General features: G+C 27.4%; 1 protein-coding gene across 5 annotated transcripts in view; it reads left to right on the top strand.

The window, feature by feature from the left end:
- LOC107166739 (Phosphodiesterase 1c) overlaps positions 1–22,651 on the top strand; it is a 214,787-nt gene that overhangs the window by 9,579 nt on the left and 182,557 nt on the right. For 3 of the 5 annotated variants that reach the window (XM_089218122.1, XM_089218120.1, XM_089218119.1), the window contains exon 2: positions 8,640–8,660. The exons of 1 other annotated variant lie outside the window; for it this stretch is intronic. In XM_089218122.1, the coding sequence (XP_089074248.1) occupies positions 8,640–8,660 (21 nt within the window). Of the gene's footprint in view, positions 1–8,639; positions 8,661–12,299; positions 12,408–22,651 lie in introns of those variants that run through there. One more of the 5 variants, XM_089218124.1, reaches the window with a different exon arrangement.

The raw sequence follows: 22,651 nt of genomic DNA, 5'->3' as shown, positions 1-22,651 counted from the left end.
ACTTTTTAATTGTTTAGTATTTAAAAGTTGATTTATTATTTAGAATATTTGGAAAACTTTAAACAAAAAAATTAAACAATATAATACTATGGATACAGAAGTTATAAGTTATTTTCTTAAAAATGTATTCATATAGTATACAACCAACTTACGTGTATTATATTTATTGTCACACTTGATAATTCAACTGAATTTAAAATGATTTATCGTGTCACTTGCTTTTTTTCTTCAAAAGTTCGAGATACCGTTGTGCAAACTTTCAACTATCAAATAATAATTAACAAAAACAAAAGGTGTAGTAGGAAATAAAACTTCAGTGACATAAATTTAAGATTTTCACCACATTCTTTTAAAAACTATAAAATAAAAAAATGTTCGGTACCAATGCTCAGTGCTCACTATATATTATATACTCGTACTATATTCGTGTTTACAATAATAATCAATCATATTTGAAATTTGAATTAATAGTTATTTTACCAGAGCGATCACCAAAGTTATTAATTTTCACCCATACCATAATGATGTGTTGTAGCCCGTAGAAGTAAAAAATGTTGAACAGACTTCTTTTTCAGATAAAAATGACATGTGACGTGCTGCAGCTGATACACTTGTTTTGTGAAAAAAATTAGTTTTATTGCAATTGTATCCTCTGTTGTCCTGATTAACGACTAAATTAAATGCGATTCGAGTTTTAGGTATCAAAATGTATGCATGCTGTCTATTACAATTATTGACGTGGTAAAATTTGTCGGGCTGAATTTTAGTCATTTTTAGGATTACGGTTTTATATTATTTGGTCGGAATTTACTTTTCACTTGAACAAATTACAAAGTTTGAATATTATGTGACAAATCGTACGTAGCTCGTATAAATCTCGTCTTATGTACAGGGTATTTAATCAGTTGTATACTAACCTCAGTTTTTTTTCATTACCTAACCTAACTTAACCTTATTTGGAAAACAAAAATTCTTATCTCTCCTAGACAAGCCAATTAAGTAGTTCTAAAGATTTCATGGATTTTAAAATATGGCCTTTAAGTATATACATTTTAAAAATTCCAAAAAACAGACTTTGAAAAACTGCATCAATAAAGAAAAAAGGTGTGTACATGTTTAGCAAATATCCTGTTTCAACCGATGGCGATGTTGTATTATGTAATATTAATGTTTTTATTAATATTTTAATGAACCACAAAAGTTTAAAATGCGTGTGTATTGCTTCCCTAGACAGATTTAGACTTTCAAAATGTAATCCGTCGTTCGAGAGTGCCCAAACATTTTAGAGCTTTGTACAAAAAAATAAAACACCACTTTAAATCTGTTTTTATACTGAAGTGCATCCATACATGGCAATTGTTTGTCAAGGATTACAGTGAAATTACCACGAAGAGAATTATTCACTAGAAAAATTATTGATCGTCAATAAATAAATAATTTTAATGACAACGATTATTGCTAAAAAAATATCGAAATAATTTAAATTACGAGAATCTGTAATACCTATTTTTCATTACTTATATTTTATACTTGGAAATTCGAAAACTATGTTTATTGTACAATACAAATACTGTCGATTAAATAATAGGTACATTGTTTCTGTTTACATTACAAGTATTTGTGAGCTTTTGACTATGTTTTTAGCAAGTATGTATTTTTTTAAACACTGTTAAAATATATGAATAATTTTTGTATAAAATTCAAAAATATTAAATAGTTTTATATTATCATAACATACTGATCTTCATAATACATAACGTCATGATAAACTATTTGGGACGACTCATAATGTGATGTTTTTAATTATTCCATTTTTAGATTTTATTATTACTCATCGCCGTGGTAATTTAGGATAATGCAAATGAGAGAAGAATATTATTGTTAGCCGTGAAAAGTAGTCGTGCAAAATCGGGCTGTAGCTTACCAAACGTTTTTTTATTTATATGATGATATTCATTGTATATGTTAAAATCGGCCTATAATAATAATATCGAACCAATTGTGAACACTAAATGGCATTACTCGATTAGAACTCGAAGAAAACCATGTACCTATTATGTTTTAAGCATCTTTTATGTTTTCCGTCTATACGTACAAGTTAGCGCCGGTCCGATAATACGTTACATGACTCCCGTTTGATATTAAACTTTTTTTTATATTCTTTTTGATTGACAGTAGCTCATCGACAATAAACGAAACGCGTATTACGCAGCAGTTGTTAAGGATTTCACGATATAAAACATTTGGTAATTATATACAATACACACGTCTAACGAGGTCGGTCCGATTTATTTTCGGTCGTATTCCACAGTAGGTACCTACTTGATTATTGGCAGACCATTAGAAAGCAGCAAATAATATTTGGTTTTAGTTTACTTTGCAAGGGGAAAAAACAAACATAGCGACACCAACATTATTATTATAAACCCATATTATTTGTTTAATACCATCGTCTTTCGGCGGGTATGTTTTACAGCATGCACAAATTCAGAACATACCTACAAACATATTATTATTATTATTATTATTGTTATTACTATTATAATAACCACAACTCAAATATAAATACAATTTGTTTTTAAATTAGTTTTTTGCCTGAATGAAGTTATACCTGGGTAAATATATTTCAAATGAATAGTTTCAAGTGGGTACTTTTCACACGGTTTGAAAACCAAACATTTATCGATTCAATAACAATTCGTTATTCGCATAGTCAAACGTATCTTGAAATTATTTTTAATATTTGTTTTATCTTAGACATTCCTACTAAATCGTTGTCTCTCAACCTGGAAGCGTAAAATAGAAGAAGTTGATAACCACTGTATTAAATATATTCATGCAAGTGCCTAATTATTGTTTAAGTGATTCAAACGAATTCATCCTTAAGCCATACAATAATAATGATAGGAATACAAATGATTAGTTCGTGTTGTTTAATCAACTGTATAAACTAACAAAATAAAACATTTTCGTTTTCGATTCGTTATCCTGATGCTTAAAGTTTGTTTTACACAGTTTCCCCTGTTCCGGAAAAACTTAAAGCCCAATAGGAAGTTAAAGGTCTATCTATTTATTGGCAGGTGAGAAAACACAACTTTATAAAAGTTTCAATTGAGTTAATCACGTAGCTGGTCGAGATAGATTTCTTTGGAGCGGTTGTTGACTATAATGCATACACTAGATCGGAATTCTACGGATTTTAATGGGACCGTTATTCTCTACGTATATCGCTTATATACTCGAAGGAGATCGAATGCACTCCAAATGTTCGGGTACTAAATTTTCACTGGAAACGGAACTCTTCTATTTCCGCCAGGAAAGAAGAATGAGCGGAAGGGAGAGGGAGTGAAAAAGAGAAAAAGTGAAAGAGTGTGCATTAAATTGACTTGTAAAATATATAGGTTTCACCATAATCCTACCGGATAATTTGTATATATATACTATTTTTATTACTACACTACCTGACTACGATTCGCCAGCACATTATATCGGTCACACGAAATTAGTATAATGAACTGATAAGATATACGCATAAGTATATTATTCTACGTATACGAAGGCACGGTAATAGCTTAAAAAAAAAAAAAAAAAACAGTAATAATAACCCTTTCTGCAAGGGACTTTTTTCACCACCAATGGTAGCTTAATATATATATAGATTTTTTTGGCGGAAACGGTACGACGTGAAACCACCCTTTCTATGATTCAGCATTTGTTGGGTTTTTTTTTTAACTCTCCAAGTGGCACACTGGCATTTTAAGTATACTCGTGACAGTGGCGAGGGCGCGGAGGATGATATCGGGTCGTATATGTTCCGCACCCATGCATTCTGTGCTGATCCCAACATTGCACCTGGTCGTCGCGATTTCACAGGATCAGGTGCACAAACTTGGTGGGTGAGGTGGATGGGCGGTAAAGAAGTAGAGAATATGAGCTTATAATATTATTGTAATATCCACCGCGTGCGTTAACCGTAGTCATATCATCTCTGCACGCCACCCCAGGTCATTTAACGGTATATACATATAAATCGAATCGTCATCCCCTGGTAGTTCAGCGACCATTCTTTTGACCAGACTAGCGACTGGGGTTTGAAGCCACGTTTTCTCATTGGTAATTATTTTCGTAAAATAATGAAATAGATGCTCTATAGACTTTAACAGAACTTCCAGAACTAGACAAAAATATAGACGAGGTGGGTGCGTTTCTATATGTTAGGAGACTTGAAAGCGCGTGGATACTACACTATCTACTTAATATATTATAGTGTACAACAAATGAATATATATTCAACCGAAGCATTTAGCTTTAAATTAAAATATTTGCAAATCAAATACAAAATGAAAAATATATTTTTCAATCCTACGCAATTACGATTTCGAATCTTTCTTAATAGTCCTCCAAAAACTAACATCTTGCTTTTTTCCGTTACCTTTTATTATTATTACCTATTATTATTATTCAATCAAAATTCGTATAGAAATTTTTCAAAACATTTGATAATATTGGTTTCCTTCACACTGTGTCAATGTTACTGAATATAAGTATTCATATTATTGTATTATATTTTACCGCGTAAAGTTTTATAATAGAATATTATTTATTATCAATTTACAAAAAGAAATTCACTCATGATCGTGAAGTGAGAATACATTATAACACAAATAGTTGTAAAATCGTAATGGTTGGGTAATACGTGGGATGGATACACATATACAAGTTTTAATTTATTTAAATATTTGTAAAAAATAAAAATATGAAATACAATAAATTCATAAAAACTTGTAAATATCCAATTTCACCGTTTTCTACATAATATTTCTTTATTTACTCTCTCCTCTCTCTTGCAAAGTATCTATACTTTATTTGAAATTAAAAAAATATTTTGATGTATCATCAAATTATTTTAAAATATACATTTAAAAAAAAGTGTTTTCGGTATTAAATACAAAAATTAATAAGGGATTGTCTTAAAATATTAAATATTTACATATTATTTACTTAGTAAACTTGAAAACATTCAATTTGAATTTTAAAAATATTTATCTAATTTTATTATTAACTTTTGCTCGCACTCATGAAAGATAACATTTTCTTCCAAAAAATTATTTATTTTTTACAAATTTGTTTTAAAATAGGAATTGATTAAACTTACAATTAAATATTATAGTTATATACATTATAATCTCAAAGTAGCATAACTATAATTTCATTATATACACAAATAGGCATAATATAATATAATATTATTTTCATATTTTTCTAGACTATGGTCTAAAATATTAAGCTGTTATAACAGATACTAACAGATAAAATGCAAAACAATAAACAAACCAAATCAAACCTACTCGGATAATTTTTTTATAGTGTTATACAGGATGTCCCACAGAGATCTGACATTCTGACAAATGAAATAACTTTTGTTCTAATTATTATTTAAAAAAAAATTCTTTTAAATATAATCCATAGACACTTATGCTACATTTTTAGAATACATTTTTTATTTTTTAATACTGAAAATAAAAAACTTAAAAATTGATAATTTTTTTTTCGAAATATTCAATATAGCTAATTTGTAAATTTGATTTTCAGAAAAATGTATATGGTAAAAACACTTATTTAAGTCAAAAGGCTGATTTTTTACAATTTTTTTAAATATAAATATTTTCGTTAGGTAAATTATAGTAATTTATAGTTTATATTATAAACTTTATAAGTACATCACATATTATTAAAATAAATACAATAAAAAAAAATAAATAGATTTTAACATTCACTTATTTAAAAATGTTCTTATAAAATATTTTTAAAAAAATTTTAAAAAAATCAGCCATTTGACTTAAATAAATGTTTTACCATATAAATTGATCTAAAAATCATATTTACAAATTGGCTATATTGAATATTTCGAAAAAATTTTTATCAATTTTTAAGTTTTTTATTTTCAGTATTAAAAAATAAAAAATGTATTCTAAAAATGTAGCGCAAGTGTCAATGAATTATATTTAAAAAATTTTAAAAAATATTGATTAGAACAAAAGTTATTTCATTTGTCAGAATGTCAGATCTCTGTGGGACACCCTGTTACATGCGAATCGGCTAATTTACTTGATTTTGATTCTAGTTATTTTCTTTTTTTTATATTCATAGATCTTGGAAAAACAATTTGCGATTTCATATTATACCAATCTACTAATAATTTACACGTATTATGTCCGATCATTAGTTTTATTAGATATATTTATAGTTGGTTGCAATAAAAGTCCATTTTTTTAGATTTATATTTAAAAAAACAACTGTCCATAGCATTTAATCTTAATTCCTTGCATTAGTATAACGAAATTTGTAGAGTATAAAAAAAAAAAACCGCATATTTATTCGTATTCAACATTTTCAATCATAATAATATATGTTACTATAAAATTAAAATACTTCTTTCTTGCCACGAATCTTTTGATCTTATTGTACATATTATTAAAGGCAGTTTTATTTCTGATCCTATAACATATTGAACCTTTTTTTTCTAAACATATTTAGCATAATAGCATTGTGTCCTTTTTTTTATACCTTACGGAAACTATTTTTCGTTTCAACTTTTGTATGCATGCAGAAAATTACAAAAAAATGTACCTTGAGTACTTTATAAATATTTTAACATGCTAGAGAGATTATGAAATTTAGTATATCGCATTTCATATTTGTAATGATTATAATCATACTATACATGCGACATATTCAATTTTAATTTATTTACCATTGAAAATGGCCAATAATTTATTGGTGATATTTAACTTTTGTAACTTTGTTATTATTTCATTTTCTTTCATAGTTATTTTTAAATGATTTGAAAAAACATTTTATTTTTCCAATGTTATGAAAATGATCAAATCCAAATAAATGTAGGTATCAATAAATGTTATTATGATGCACGACTATCAACTGCATGATTTGTACATGAAGTTAATAAATAAAACTAATAAACCATAAAAATATACTCCATTTTTAGTAATTTATCAAAACATAATATATTATTATTATAGCACTTATTATAAAATGAGTTTATTTTAAATTTCTATTATATTTTCAATTTGTTCTATAATAATAATCTGTTTTCTCAGTCAAAAGCTTTAAAAATAGAAAATAAATTTCATCGTAAGTTGTGCTTTAAATTGCAATTTAAAATATCTAAAATAGATACATAACAGCTATTTTTTTTTACTAAGTTTAATATTATTTAAACGACAAATAACGATAGCAGTATCGGCGCAAAATTTGTTTTCGATATATATATATTTTTTTATATACCTAATAAATAATATGTATTTATTCAATGCAATACATATACTTTTTTTTTTTTTCCTGAATGCAATACATATACCTACTTTTAAACGTGTGGTATTTATTTACATTATATTATATTTACTTAGTTTCAATAAATAAAGTTGTTTTTTATAATTTAAAAGGTATACTTACTTAGTATCAATACATAAGGGTTTTTATAATATATTATATATATATTTACATGCATATTATTATCTCTTAATATTATAATCTATCAGTTGGTAAATTACTATGGTACTTTGTGCCCTTATATAAGAGTTAGATACACTCTGCGTATGTTATTTAGTATAAGTATACGCGATCAGAAATTGTTGTTATTATTGTTATTGTTTTTTTATTATTATTATTACAACTCTAATAGACATGTTCGTTAATTCGTCATCGGCGCTAAATTTCCACAAACATTTTGTATTTGTTTCGTCTTGTAATCGTATATTGATCTATGTATAAAAAGGCGAGCATTTCGTCGGCTGAAGGTTTGTTTATCTTTTGCCGACATTATCTGCGGCTAATGGGTCAAGTAAACACAACTATGGCGGTATATAACGATGGTGTTTGTAAAAATGTAACGACGGTACACAATTTATGGTACGCACGCGCACTTACTAATTATCTTAGACGGCAAACAACGTGTTGAATATTGTGATATTAAGCCCATCGCGCGTCGGATGGACATTAAAGATTAAAAATGAAAAATACGACACGGGAATACATAATATCCCTGTGCATTATACACGTATAAGGCGTTTTAAAAACCACACTATTAAGCAGAACGCAATTTGTATGAATAAACGTGTTATCTTAAAATATATAGGTAGGTACTATGTCGCGGATTTTAAGGCTGCTGTGTTAATGTAACATTTACAGTATTTACACCATAACCCACTCCCTCCCACACCCACGAATACCTGTAACAGTTTTGGAAATAATAACACTTATAATAATATTGTTAACGCGTAGGTGGGTTGATTTATTAAAACGAGTTAATGAACAAAACATTTAAATTTTAAGCGCGTAAGATTGAATTGATGTTTTTTCTTTTATGTGCGTATTTAAGAAAGAATAATATTATAACTACCACAATTGTTACTGTTTTGCTGCCAAAAGTAAACACCATCTCTAGTAAAACTGTTTAAAAACAAATTACCTTTATAATAAACGCTTAGATCTTTTTGAGAACGTACATTGTGATGATAACTACTGTTCTAACTTAATTGTCATAATATATAGGTTGATTTTGTTGCAGATATTATTTTTAAATGACTGATAAATTCAATTTTGTTTTTTTTTGTTTTTAGTTGAACTACCGTCTTATGGAGGTAAGATTATACTTTTATGTGTAACACATCAAATACAAAATATGTGTGTTAACATACCTAATCATAATTGGCAACAGTTATAATAATTGATAATAAACTGTACGGATTAGAGAATTAGTAGTAGCTATATATACTATTTAAATACAATGATTTCGTGTTAAAGGTATTCAATAGCTTGTAGGTATGATGTTTTTTTTAATAAATCAAAATCAGTTAACCAATCGTCTGTGTAACCTATACACATTTTAGTTAGAATATTTTTTTTTCGTGTGACGTTTATTCAACAACTAAATATATCTTATGCATGGTCATTTTTTGCATGTCTACGTTGGTTGTTAATAGTGCATGTTACAAGGCATTATGTAAAAATGTTACGTTTTTAATAAGTTAATATAACAAAATATTAACAAACCAATTTTCGAGTTAGGCACTGAAGTAAAATCTAACTTCTAACTAATTAAACTTGTAGCGATGTAATGGACCTCTATAGTTACTTGAGAGAATACGTATGTTCTGTCGTTAAAAATCTAATCATCGCACTTTGAGAAACGATTTCTAAATTACTTCACTAAAGTTACTTAAAATGAATTCTCTAAATTCACTCTACTTAACAATTTAAATTTTCAGCAGTAGCAATTTTCTAATAATATAGTCTATTTAAATTGAATAAATATCACATTTTTTCCTTAATCGTGAACTGTAATTTCCATATACCTACCAAACTGAAAAAAAAATTTTTCAAAGATTGTTCACCAAATAATAATAGTTATTATTTAAAAATTTAAAAAAAGATTCCTGAACATAATATGACTACCTAATTAATAAATTTGAATTGAATCTAATAACTGAAGAATTCTATTCCTCTGCATATTAGGTTTCAAATGTATTTCGTAATTTATGAACCTATGCTACCGCATGATAATAAATCGTTATATATGTAAAAATGATACTGAGCGAAGGATCAAATACTATTTATATATAATATATACAATATATTATTGGTAATTTATTCATTATTAGTAGCTTAAACTTATTTATTCCAATAAATGGAATTTCTCTTATTCAAAATGTAGTGTGAAATGGTATGGTCAGATTTCCTTTATTTGTTTTCCTATTATATTGTTTTCATTACTATTGCGTTTAAACTTCAACAGTACATTTTTAAATTTTTATTAAAAAAAATATAAAAATTAATAAAATAATAATATAATACTAAAGGTAAATTTATATTAGTTTAATAATGAAGTTAGCAATAGAAAAATTGGTTTTTCTGAACGGCAATTTTTATAAATTATACATTTTAATAATTTAACATAAATACATAATACATATGACATACTTATATAAATCATTTAATTTAATATTAACCAGTACAATCGACTTAAACTGAAATAAATGGAACAATAATTCTGTATTTAGAAACATATTATTATCAGGCGCATATCACATCTGTAAAAGAAGATTATGGTAATAAAATAATACAAAACTTATAAAAAAAAAAATTGAAAACAGTAGATTTATGTGCGTGAATTAATATAGATAGAATCAGCATAGATTTCCATCATGGTTTCTGTAAATATTCATACATAGATATCACCTATAAAATACTTAATCATAATATCAAACCTTGGGATTAAATCTGGTACTATGCATTATGCATTTATCTAACTATTTCCAAATCAAGTGGTCACCACAAGCTTTCGATCCTTTGGTTATTTGCGCCAAAAGTTGAGTCAACAAAATTGTTTTAGTGGTTTACTATGATACTTTACGAGTTTATCCACTTTGATAATACCCGCGCGTTATACCATACCCATTCATCAGAGTGAATAATTGAACCAACTTATACCTCTCGTTCGATGATAGCATGTAAGGTTTCTCGATCACTTCTCTAAACTACGAAATACCAATCTACTACCGAGCTTTAACTTTGTCGTCATCCTTATTGCACGGGTCAAATGCCAATCAGTCTAGCAAACAGCCTTTGCACTGAAACAAACTATATTTTCTCCATATCGTTGGAAATATTTTCCACAAACCTTTTGTAACATTCCTGGAATAAAGTTTTAAGAATTTATTTTAAATTATTATAATATTCTATGACTATAAAAATGTGTGAGTTGTGAAGCATTGTTCTTCGAAGTTAACATTCATCAACTTTGATGATTTTTCCTAAACCATCGGGTTGTTGAAGTTTTTCGTATGTTCTACAAGGTTGACCTAAACATAAATTTAGCAAGAGGTTGAATATGCTTGAATTACGATTACTGATAATTCACACTAAATATTACCGTATCTTACCTATTCGTACTTTTAATGCTCAAATAAATATATATATATACACATTTAATTTAATAAATGTAATATAATTTTTAATTTATACTTTTGGTCGTTTGGCGATTTTTGCACTTTTGTAGGACATTTCACCTATTAACTTCACTTTGAAAAAATAAAATTTAAATTCGACATTGCTGCATCATTTTATGACATTCAACATTTTCATTGTTAGCGGAAATATTCCCAAAAGTACTAATGAAAAAATGAATTGCTAAATCTCAAACGATAATAATTCATTAAAAATACATCGTTAAACAACATTTTAAAATAATAATCTAAAAATGTTAATAATGTGTTGACACGCCATTGCAGTCTAAACAATTTTCATAATGGAGTATACCAATAACAAACATAAATAAAATAATTGTTTGCAGCCTGAATGTTCTTAACGCATAAAACCAAAACAAATTTAGAAAGAAGATTAAAAATTTAAAGTCAACAAAAAATATTGGAAAATTAATATTTAATATACTAAATAAATTCATGTATTCTTTAGAGCTAAATGTAATTTTAAATTTCTAAAATTTGATAGACTGCGCTTATTAAAAGACAACCGATCGAGATAACACAAAATTAGGGTAAAACTTTTTGTTTAGCACATTCCATGGGTTGTATCGGATGTATATAATAGTTCTTATTACATCTACATATCTCATTTGCTTTAGTTAACAATTTAATTTATCTGTACTCGATCACCAATATTGCTCTCTATTTATATTCTAATGAAAAATTGGTAGATACAACAGACATTTCCATTATGATTGAATTTAAATATTATCTTTTAAATTAATTGGATTTCATTTTTTTTATCATTCTGTTTTGCTCTTCTATTTATTGAATTTTAATGACCATTTATCTTTTCCATAAGTACCATATAATATTATTATTTGTGTGATAATAATTTAAATAATATATCGAATCCCTAAATGCATTGTTATTTCTTTGACGATTGAGAGCAACATTACTATAAAAAATAGATGACAAGTTTACGGTGTACATATTTTATTTTAATAATTTTTTTTCACAAACATTTTTTAAGCTTTACAAATGATTTTAACTGATTTTCTATTGAAATGTAAAATAATTTCAGTATTTGAATAATATTCACATTTTTTATAAAGCAAAGAAAGTGTCTTTGAAACATCCATGTACAAAAATCATGCTCATATTGTCTTAACAACCTATTGCTACATTCATATTGTTCAAGACTAATACACTATAACGCAATATGGTAGTGAAGTGATCTTAAAACAATATTAGTTTTACGCAGTTCTCGCCTCAGCAAGATCATAACAGTTTAAAAACTAATCGTTAAAGTCGTTATATTATCAAACTTCGTTATTGTCGCACATTGAACAAATATTTTGGATCTTTCATATATTTTCATCGTTTACCGTGATCAAATGTTACGTAAGTTCAATATTTTTAAGTCATAATAAGCTGAGATACTAATTCCACAGCATTTCGCCAACGTTAGACTAAACTAATAAACATAATTATATACAGGGCGATTCTTTTAAGTGGGTACACTAATTATCTCGAAAAGTATTTACTTTTTTCAAATTATTTTATACATGGTTTCAAGTTGTTAAAAAACCAACGGTCTTATTAAAAAATTATATTTTTAAATATTTTTATCCTTATCATTTTTTAAGTTTTACTTTTTTGAATGACAACATAGAGTTTTAATTTCATATTTCAAAGCAGAATATTTTTCTAAGTATTTTGATTCATAAAAATCGAATTTAGGGCTAGTAGTTTTTGAGTTATAAGTATTTGAAGTTTAGATTGGCAGAGTGGAGTGGTACGAGGTTACCCCGAAAAATGTTTGTCCACTACACCGCTTGTCTAAACTTTAAATACATATAACGCATAAACTACTAGCCCTAAATTCGATTTTTATGAATCAAAATACTAAGAAAAATATTCTGCTTTGGAATATGAAATTAAAACTTCATGTTGTCATTCAAAAAAGTAAAAAACTTAAAAAATGATAAGGATAAAAAATATTTAAAAATATAATTTTTTAACAACTTGAAGCTATGTAAAAAAATATTTTGAAAAAAGTAAATACTTTTCGAGATAATTAGTGTACACACTTAAAAGAATTACCCTGTGTACAGTCTTTGAAAATGGTTTATATTTACTAGCTAGCTGTTGACTTGGTAATATGAATAATATAAAAACTTTAACAGGTGAATTTTATAACCCGATAATGAGTGACATTATAATATATTTAAATGTGATCGAATTCGTTGTGTCTCGCCGTGTCGGGTGGGTTCAAAGGAACGAGTTGCGTGTGGGTTATCACCAGCTTTATACCCAATCTATACGCATGTATCGCAGATCAGGTCGTCAATTTTCGGTCGTTATTCGTTTGGATATATATATATATATATATATATATATATATCAATTACCGGGAATAATAATTACAAAAGTTGTTCAAGTATTCTGCGAGCGCCAATTATTATTGCGTAAAGAAGAGCGAGAACTCGGCCGATATCGCGATATCGTCTTCATTATTCCGTCGGGCGCATTTATATGAGTGGTATAATAACGCATATATATATTGGGTTTGACGGATTATAAGTAACCGTCTTGTATAGGTTAGGTTAGGTTAGGCTAGGCTTAAACCGCCATACAGTTTCTTAATTACTGAAATTTTCAAAGTGTTGTGTTTCATCGACGTCCACACTTAGTGAATTTAGTCTAATTTATTGCCGTCGCGTATCTTGTGCCAAGACACGCTTATGTTAATATATTGCTCTCATCACACCGGATATTATGCACCGTAATGATCTTATATGTGGTACCTACAAGTTAAAATGCAAATAAAAATCTCAAATCCTAAACTCATCCCCTTCAAACTCCCTAATTTGTACACCACAGCATTAAAATACATTATTCGCGATCCCTATCATATTATACATTTTTCGAATCTTTTAAATTAGACGGCTTAGCCGTTTGGTGCATATATAATGATATACTAATGGAGTTAATTATAGCATTTAGATCGTAACAGTTTATCAAGTATTATAAAATAATTGTCGCACGACTTGTGGAATATCAAGATTGTTCGACGACACATGTCGTCGATGGTTGCCCAAAAAAAATAATATAAATTCACTAAATTAAAGCATCGAGACTTGAGTTTTAGCACATAAAAAATGGGGTGTTAACTTGACACAATCATACTTGTACGTGGTTGAGTTCATAAGCCGTAGCAGGTGATTTATGCAATGACATTCACTTTATGCGGGATATCAGTTCGTTAAAAATTTAAAAGTATAATTGAATTTTAATAAATCGTAATAAATAATAATTAAATACAACGCATATTTTCTATTTTATTAACCTAATATACTCGTATTATTATTTATTTATCTATTTTTTTTTTAATCAGCAAACATTTTTATACTGCTGTATGTATAATAAAAGTTACCTACCTACTATACAAATATTATTCATTTTTTTTTTAACTCTTAGAAGTCAACTTGGATATTAGGTACTACAGACTTACTTTTACGTTTGTGAATTTATGATATCAAAAAACATTAAAATCTATAGTTTAAAAATATTTTTATTTGTATTTTTATTAGAAAGTAATGTTAAATAAAATTGTTTTACAGATAGCTAATTTGATTAAGAACATTAATCTGCCACCAGAAAACGTATCAATCCTTAAAAAATTAATAACAAATTCATAATATCAAATTTTAATGCAATACTCTCAAATGATTTTCTGCAATATGGTTATTATATTATACTACATATCTAATAAAGATTTATATATGAACACGTCTGCTTATAACAAAAATAAAATTGTTCGTTTTGAGTATCTCATCAAAGGGTACCTACAGTTTTAATAGAAACATTTTTAACAGTATTTTTATTTAAACCAAACTCCATTACATCAGTAAATATAATAATACCAAATTTAAAAATAGGTAAATAATTAGTTACAACTAATAATTGTTATAGTTTATAGTTTATATTTTGCATTATGATTTATTCAAGTTCAATCTTTCTTACTTTATAGTAAATAATAACATAAAACGTCATAAAAAAAAAATATATATATATATAAAATAATTTTTATTGTAATAATTGTGGTAATATTACAAACTTTTTTTGTTTTTTGTAGAGTAGGTATCATTGATAAAATGTTTACGATCAATCTTTATGTAGTGTTGGATTTTTTAATATTATGCTCGGCATTTTCATAGATACGTTTTATAATAATTTAAAAATAAAGTATTCATTAAGTAAATATAATTCGTATGTTTTTTTTTAGAAAATTTTACTGCTAGTAATGAGCATAGTTTATATTTTATCTTGAATATGACTATAGGTTTTATACAAGTGGATAATAAAATAATCATGATTATATTTTGAAGATTTATTCTTAGAAATCCTTAATAAACCAATATTATAATCACTGCAACTCGTCACCTACTGCTTGATTTTCACCAGTCAGCAAAATACTTAAGTACACTTAAATAAACTATAGTATACCATACCATAAGTACATAGTTAGATATACACATCACTAACAACGTAGACAAAATATATACAGTTATCAAAACATCGATTTGTCGAAAACGCAAAAGACTCAACAACAATCCTCTAAAAACAACATTCGCGTATTTACAGACTTTCAAGTGATTGTGACGTATGTAGAAAGTATTATTTTGTTTATTAAGTAGGTATATGATTTATATCGTCTTGCCATGTATTTTTATATATATATATATATCTCGCCTGTTCAACACATAAGTACGATCATTTTTCTGCAGTTGTCTACACATCACTAACTAGCGATGGAGTTACCCTATGTACAGGGGCATATATTAACCGAGGAAGGCAACAGAGACCAAAGTTTTCTTTTGGAAAATATTTCGATAGCCTAAACCATTGGTTTTCAAATAATTATGTTACATTGATAGTAGGCGGATTGTATTAGTACAAATAATTAATATACTAATCGTTTTATGAATGGTTATAATACGGATTGATTATTATTTTATGTTTAGTGTAAATAAGCAGATAGTTTAATTATAGGTAAATTTAGGTACTAAAACACACACTAAACGTAATATATACCCAAATTGTTATTATTAAACATTATTACCGTCAAAAATATTGGACAGTTTTATTTCTAATCATAATAAGTTATTCACATGATATCCATAATACATATCAGAGTTGTACGCGAAAAATAAAGTTTGAGAATCTATGGTCTAGATCTTAACGAAACACATTTGTCAATAAAAACATCATCGACTTGTGTGATTTTATCTAGCCTTAGCTCTGTTGTATCCACATGGTTATTATATTATTTACTGACATTGATTTTTTATTACAACTAAAAAAACACGTTGACTTACACAGTACACACCGATGATGATATAATACCATTTGTTCAGTTAACGACACAGGGCGATACATCACAACAATATACAATATCTGGCCGATCACATGAATTTATTTGTTAACAAAACGTAAACCCAACTTGACTTCCCAATTAATTAATTTCAAGGTTTCAAATCAGGAACGCGCAAAAGTTGAGGAATAATTGAAAAAAAGAAATTTATATTAAAAACGAACATGCCACGAGTCTTGTTATCGGATGAACACAAACGCTTACCGAAAAAAAAGAAGTTAAGCTGCAGATTAAATTAATAATACAATAAATGAGAATGCAAAGTTTATCTATCTTATATTCGGAACAATAAGAAAAATAAAAACTGTAGCAAACAGACTGGAAAATAAGCGACTTTCTACGTTTTTAAAACAGCGATTGCTCGGGGGACGAACTTTTTATCATTTGTCTTCCTGGATTTAATTGGACCAATGACAAATCGTCGTACAAATACGCATAGCATTTATATTCATTTCAATTGTAGCTCATTATTTTTTTCTGTTTATCAATTGTATATTAAAATATATTTAATTTCAACTGTTCTATTAGTCTGACACACGATTAGTTTACGGCGGTAGTCGGATAAATTGGTTATCGGACTAAGCTTGTTTTGATTTGAAATTAATCAAAAAGCCTTATTGTTGTTATTGTTATTTGTCTAAAAACATAGTCGTTATTACAGTCAGGGCCTGAAATCTCAATTCAAAGTTAAGTAATGCAATTATTTAAATCTGCATGAGACAATTTAATTTAAATTTAAGCAATAGGTTATAGGAGTAACTCAAACTTAACAATTAATAACTATTACATTCATCACAATAATTATAGAGGAAAACAATATGGTGACACGCGAACGTCATCGAGAGTAAAAAATGCGACGTGTGTCCTACTCACCAACCACGGAAACGTTATTTTATTCGTTAGCAACTTTCCTTGCGATGATGGTATGCTGAGAACTTTATTTAAATTGATATTTGATTTCGTTACTATAGAGACGCCTCACGCCTATTATATTATTATAATGCATTTTGCATATTATTGTATTTCTGTTTGCTCTGCTCGATTGCAATTTCGTTATTTGGCTGGCAGTATAATAGGTATGATATATTGCAATGCTACAAATTGGCGGCGAATAGGCAATGAAAAAGGTCTGAGTCACGATTATTTGAAAGAAAACGCACCCCTGCCGGAAAATATTAAAGAGCAAATAATTTATAACTACTATACAATGAGGAGAAGAAGACGCGGGTCGGATTTTACGTCGTGTGGTAGAGTGTGTTTTCCGCCCGACAATTACCGCGGCGCGTGTATATTAACTCCGGCAAACATTTTTACCGCTCGAAACCTCACAGTGAGCGCACATTTATACCAATATAAGTACCAATTACGCGTGCAAAACATATATTTATATTGCCCACATATTGCACAAATACACGTAAATGTATTATGTACCTATTACGAACGCATCGCCTCACAAAATGTAAGAAACGGTTGGCAAAATCTCCGCGAATAAAACGTTATTGTTTCTCCCGTTCTGATTTATTAACAGCGTGTATAATATATGGGTATGTGGTACTATAGGCAGATTTACATTTATATATTATTATTATGTTAGCAGCAACGATATTAATTCAAATATAATTGTCAACGATTGCTAGATGGTGATATCATTAGAGACTAAATTCATAATTATTATATAGACATCTTAGAAAATAATGGCAATTCGTAATAATTTACATAATTCATGTTTATGAACGGTGGCGTAACCGAAGGGGTGGTCGGAGATTATAACATGGTTATGTACCCCCCCCCCCTCACGAGTATATTCTAGTTATGTCACTGCACACATAAACAAACTAGGAAACATTTTAAATGTATATCATATTGACTATAATATATTGTCGGTATTTTCTGATACTGTACTACTGTAGTGTATTAATTTACAAATTATATATACTACGTTACCTTATGAAAATAATAGACTCAATGGAAGATTTGGTTTTTAAACAGTTAGTTTGATAAATGCACAAACTATCAAAGAAATGTACGTAAATTCAATTATTTGAACAATACAACAACTTATTAAATCCATTAGCGAGAAGATAAACGCATTATTACTTATAAATATTATATAATTAATTTGTATGATAGTTGTGCCTACTAAGTATAATTATTGCTAAATAATAAAATACGAAAATAGAATGAATATTTTCTTGTATATTTTTTTGAAATTTTAAAACAAAAATTCATCATAGTATTTTGGTTTGACATAATAATAATAATTTTAATACTGGAGACGAGGATTTTTTGAAAAATAAAAATAAATTTTTTTTACTTATCCTAAAACATAGCTTTCTTAAAGCCGAGTTTTAATTAGGTACCAATAAATTAAATTTTGAGTCTTAAATTTTTATTTTTTTGCTTGATATGACAGTTTTTTGCCTTTAAAGATCAATTCATCATTTTTATTGCTCACTCTTTTCGTTTTCAGTTTTTAGACTATTCTCGTTAATTAAAACGTTTTAAAACACATTTTATGAATTATTATTTTAATTTTTCTATTGTTAATTTTTTCGAACAGTGAAAAATATTAAAAACATAGTTTTTTCTTCTTAGTTCAACTTTATAGATTTTTATAAGTTTTATTAAATTAGAAAATTGTAGAGTTTTCTATACCGTATTTTCTAAGATTCCAAAGAATTATTTAAGGATTTTAGTTTATCTTTGAGATTTATAGTACATTTTTTTGAGATATTCGTTTCTTAAGGTTTCTTACTGCATTAAATTAACAGCCTTGTATTAATACCAATACTGCCGTCATAAGCCACTAAGCAGTTACTCCATTTTTGACAAAATCGAGTTTTTGGTGTCTATCGATAGAAATTTTAATTCTCTACCGATTCCCGTAATAAAATTTAAGGTTTCCTCATTAGAAATCCATATAAAATGATAAGAACATAACAAGAAAGGGCAGGGCGGTGGTGTGTCCATGATTTCATTAAGATAAGAAGCAAATAAGCAGTATGCACAAATACTAGAACAAAAAGCAGTATGACGTGATCAGGGTACTCCTGGAGTTACTGCTTTTTTCCCTAGTAATTATTGGATTCAGAAAGCTGTATCACTTTACCAACGCATGTCAATGATGTCAGAAGCCATTCGGCAGTAACTCCAAATAAAAGTGTACTTTCTGCTTTTCATATTCTGACTAATATAAGCAATAAGCAGTAAGTCCATTAAAACCCATAAAAATGTATAAAAACTATTTTTTATGTTCAGTAGTTTCCTCATGAAAAATACAATAATATAACATCTTTTTAATGTTTAAAAAATTATTATTTTTACACTACGGACTAATTTAGTGTTAAAAAACTGTTTTATTGTTTCCTGAACAATACGGTTTTTGGAGTTACTGTTTAGTGGCTTATGGCGGCAGAATATATAATCGTTTTTATTTCTATTTCATTGAACGTTCAAATTTGTAGACATTCATAAATTCATAAAACTATAATATATTAATATAATATCATATCATTGCCTAAGACAATTAAATATTATTCAAAGTGGCCAGAAAAATTATCGTTATTATTAACTTCTTAAAATATTGATTGTCGTTTTTAAGAACAACAACATTCACTATTTACAATAAGTATCATAATATCCACTAAAATAAATTATTATAACAACCGCTCGAATGAATATTATTATATTATAGACACTACATACATGAACAATTCAAATATGAGATTAGTTTTGCTACGATGATGTCTAACTAGTTTTGAATTCCCTTGTTTATTGTTCGTAAAACAGTTTTCGAGCAGCTCGAATAAATATAGTGCCTATGCCATTGTATGCTATCGATTTAGAACAAGTAAAATCTTGCGATTATCCACTTCAGGCATTATTTTTTTTTTTTTTACCATATAGGCACCTACGCATTTTATTATCAACCATTTTATTAAAGGTACGTGTCAAGTGATGAAAATATGACATATTTACACATACGGTAATATTGATTAAATCGCTGACTAGGTCATCAACCGTGCAGTGGTATACAATAATAATAATAATTGATAATAATTTAATAATTATTATATATTATTATAGTAAGTACTTCTTCCTGCGATCTTTAAAATACGTATCACATTGAAAGGTAATGTGAAAAAACAAATCGAATAGTTGTACAGTTGTTATAATAATAATAACAACAACGATTTAATTGGATGAATAAAATTAATGTTTGTTTTGTGTACAGATATTCGAGTGAAAAACAAGTCTCACTATTTTGTTGTTCATTTAACTTTTCTATAATGCCATTATATCACACCAGCCAAGCACACCCTAATACTTTGATTTCGGCGAAATGCAATTTCTATAAGCCACTTGATGATTTCTTATTATATATTTTATTGTTCTAACGGAACAATTGTTTCATGATGTTTCAAGAATTGTGTGAAACAGCAGACAGATACGTATAAGCTGTAGTACGAGCCGAAAAACAATTAAAACTATCGGATACTGCTTTAGTGGAGTTAAACGAATAGATAGTATATAATATAATATATAGGTACTTAAATTTATAAGCCATTCGGTATTTGACGATGGCTTATCCAATTTTCGTTTTCCATTTAGTTATAACGAGATTTAGAAAAATTCGTCTTCAATAGTATATATGTAGGTACACTTTTATTATATTTATTATATTTCGTAATAACATACGATGAATAAATATCGTACTATTTGCAGCTATAATCGCTTTATTTGTCTATGCGAAGTTTACGATGTTTAGATCTGTAATATTAATGATCCAATTTTGTGTAGTTATACGGACGCTTAAATGATGAAAATAAACAAATATACGTATTTGCGTTTTAAAACAGATTAGTAGGTATGTGCTGATAAAAAATGTATTTAGATTAGTTAGTTGAAAGCAATGTCGCAAAAAGGTACTACAAAAGAGTCAATTAACGCTGTTAAACTCCTTCGTCAGTATTTTAGGTGCCGAAATAATTCTTAGAAAAGTCAAATCATTTGAATATTTCTATTGTTTGTAGTTCGTAAAAAAAATATATATTTATATTAAATCGACCATGGCTTAAACATAAATTCACCAATAAACCGATATTAATTTTATCCTATGGCTATACCTCTGCAAACCCATTCATTAAACTGTACTTGTCTTAGGTGATTTAAATACAATGATTATTTTTGGGATCTAGAAAGATTTTTCAAAGAAAGTTATTGTCCAGATGAGTTAATAATAATAAAAAACACTCATTGTTTGAAACGATCAGTAGAGGTTTTTACGTATTCACGGGTAAGTAGGTGAACGATATTATATATTTTTATCATGTGAATTTTAGGTATGACTAAAAACAAGAAAATATTTTGTATCAATAAACACTGGTAAATATTTAGAGATAAAAATGTATACAAAATTACGCAAAACGTAAAATCTGTTTTTTGTACTTGAATACACACAAAGAGCACAAATGCAGAATAATAATTAAAAAAAATATCATTGTTTCATTTAATTTTTCAAGTCAGTGAGATTTACAAATCTGGTACAAATACCATTGTCTCAATACAAAACTGATGTTTTTCCTCCCCCATCCATGAATACATTTTTCAAATCATACTTCAACTTAAATGGGAGATTTAATTATAGATAGGTACAATTTACCTAATTGTTTTCTTTTTATATGTGCATCATTTTACGTTTCAATGTAATTTAAAAATCTAACACGGTGGTTTCTATAAATTGTTACAATCATCATTACAAAATTGTTTGTTTTGATAACGTATATATCTCACATTTGTGTCCAATTAATAGTAAATTATCTCCGAACAGTATATATGAGCGTTTATAACTATTATAACTCGGTGTTAAATAATTTTATATTAAACGTAATTATGTATTTCAGTAACGAATTGAATTAAATCCCTTTTTCGAAGATCTCTATTGACATAATATATTATTAAGTTTTTAACTGATTTTTTGAAATACAAATCGAATATACGATTAATTAACCGCAATTGAAATTTCACAACAAATAAAAAATAATTTGTCCATTATTCTATGCGTGTACTTCTTAAATAGACGCACACATTTATACAATTAATTACATGTACATCAATTTTGTGTTTCGCAAAACAACGCGTTTTAATGATGTGATATGAAATTTATTGATGGTTTTATGAAAGGGAACATTTATAAAATATTATAATT

Source organism: Diuraphis noxia, unplaced genomic scaffold (genome assembly GCF_037042655.1).
Source record: "Diuraphis noxia isolate RWA-SAM2 unplaced genomic scaffold, SU_Dnox_SAM2 contig0001, whole genome shotgun sequence".
Classification (NCBI taxonomy): Eukaryota; Metazoa; Arthropoda; class Insecta; order Hemiptera; family Aphididae; genus Diuraphis; species Diuraphis noxia.
Note: the sequence above shows the minus strand (reverse complement) of the source record. Positions and strands in the feature narration are given on the sequence as shown.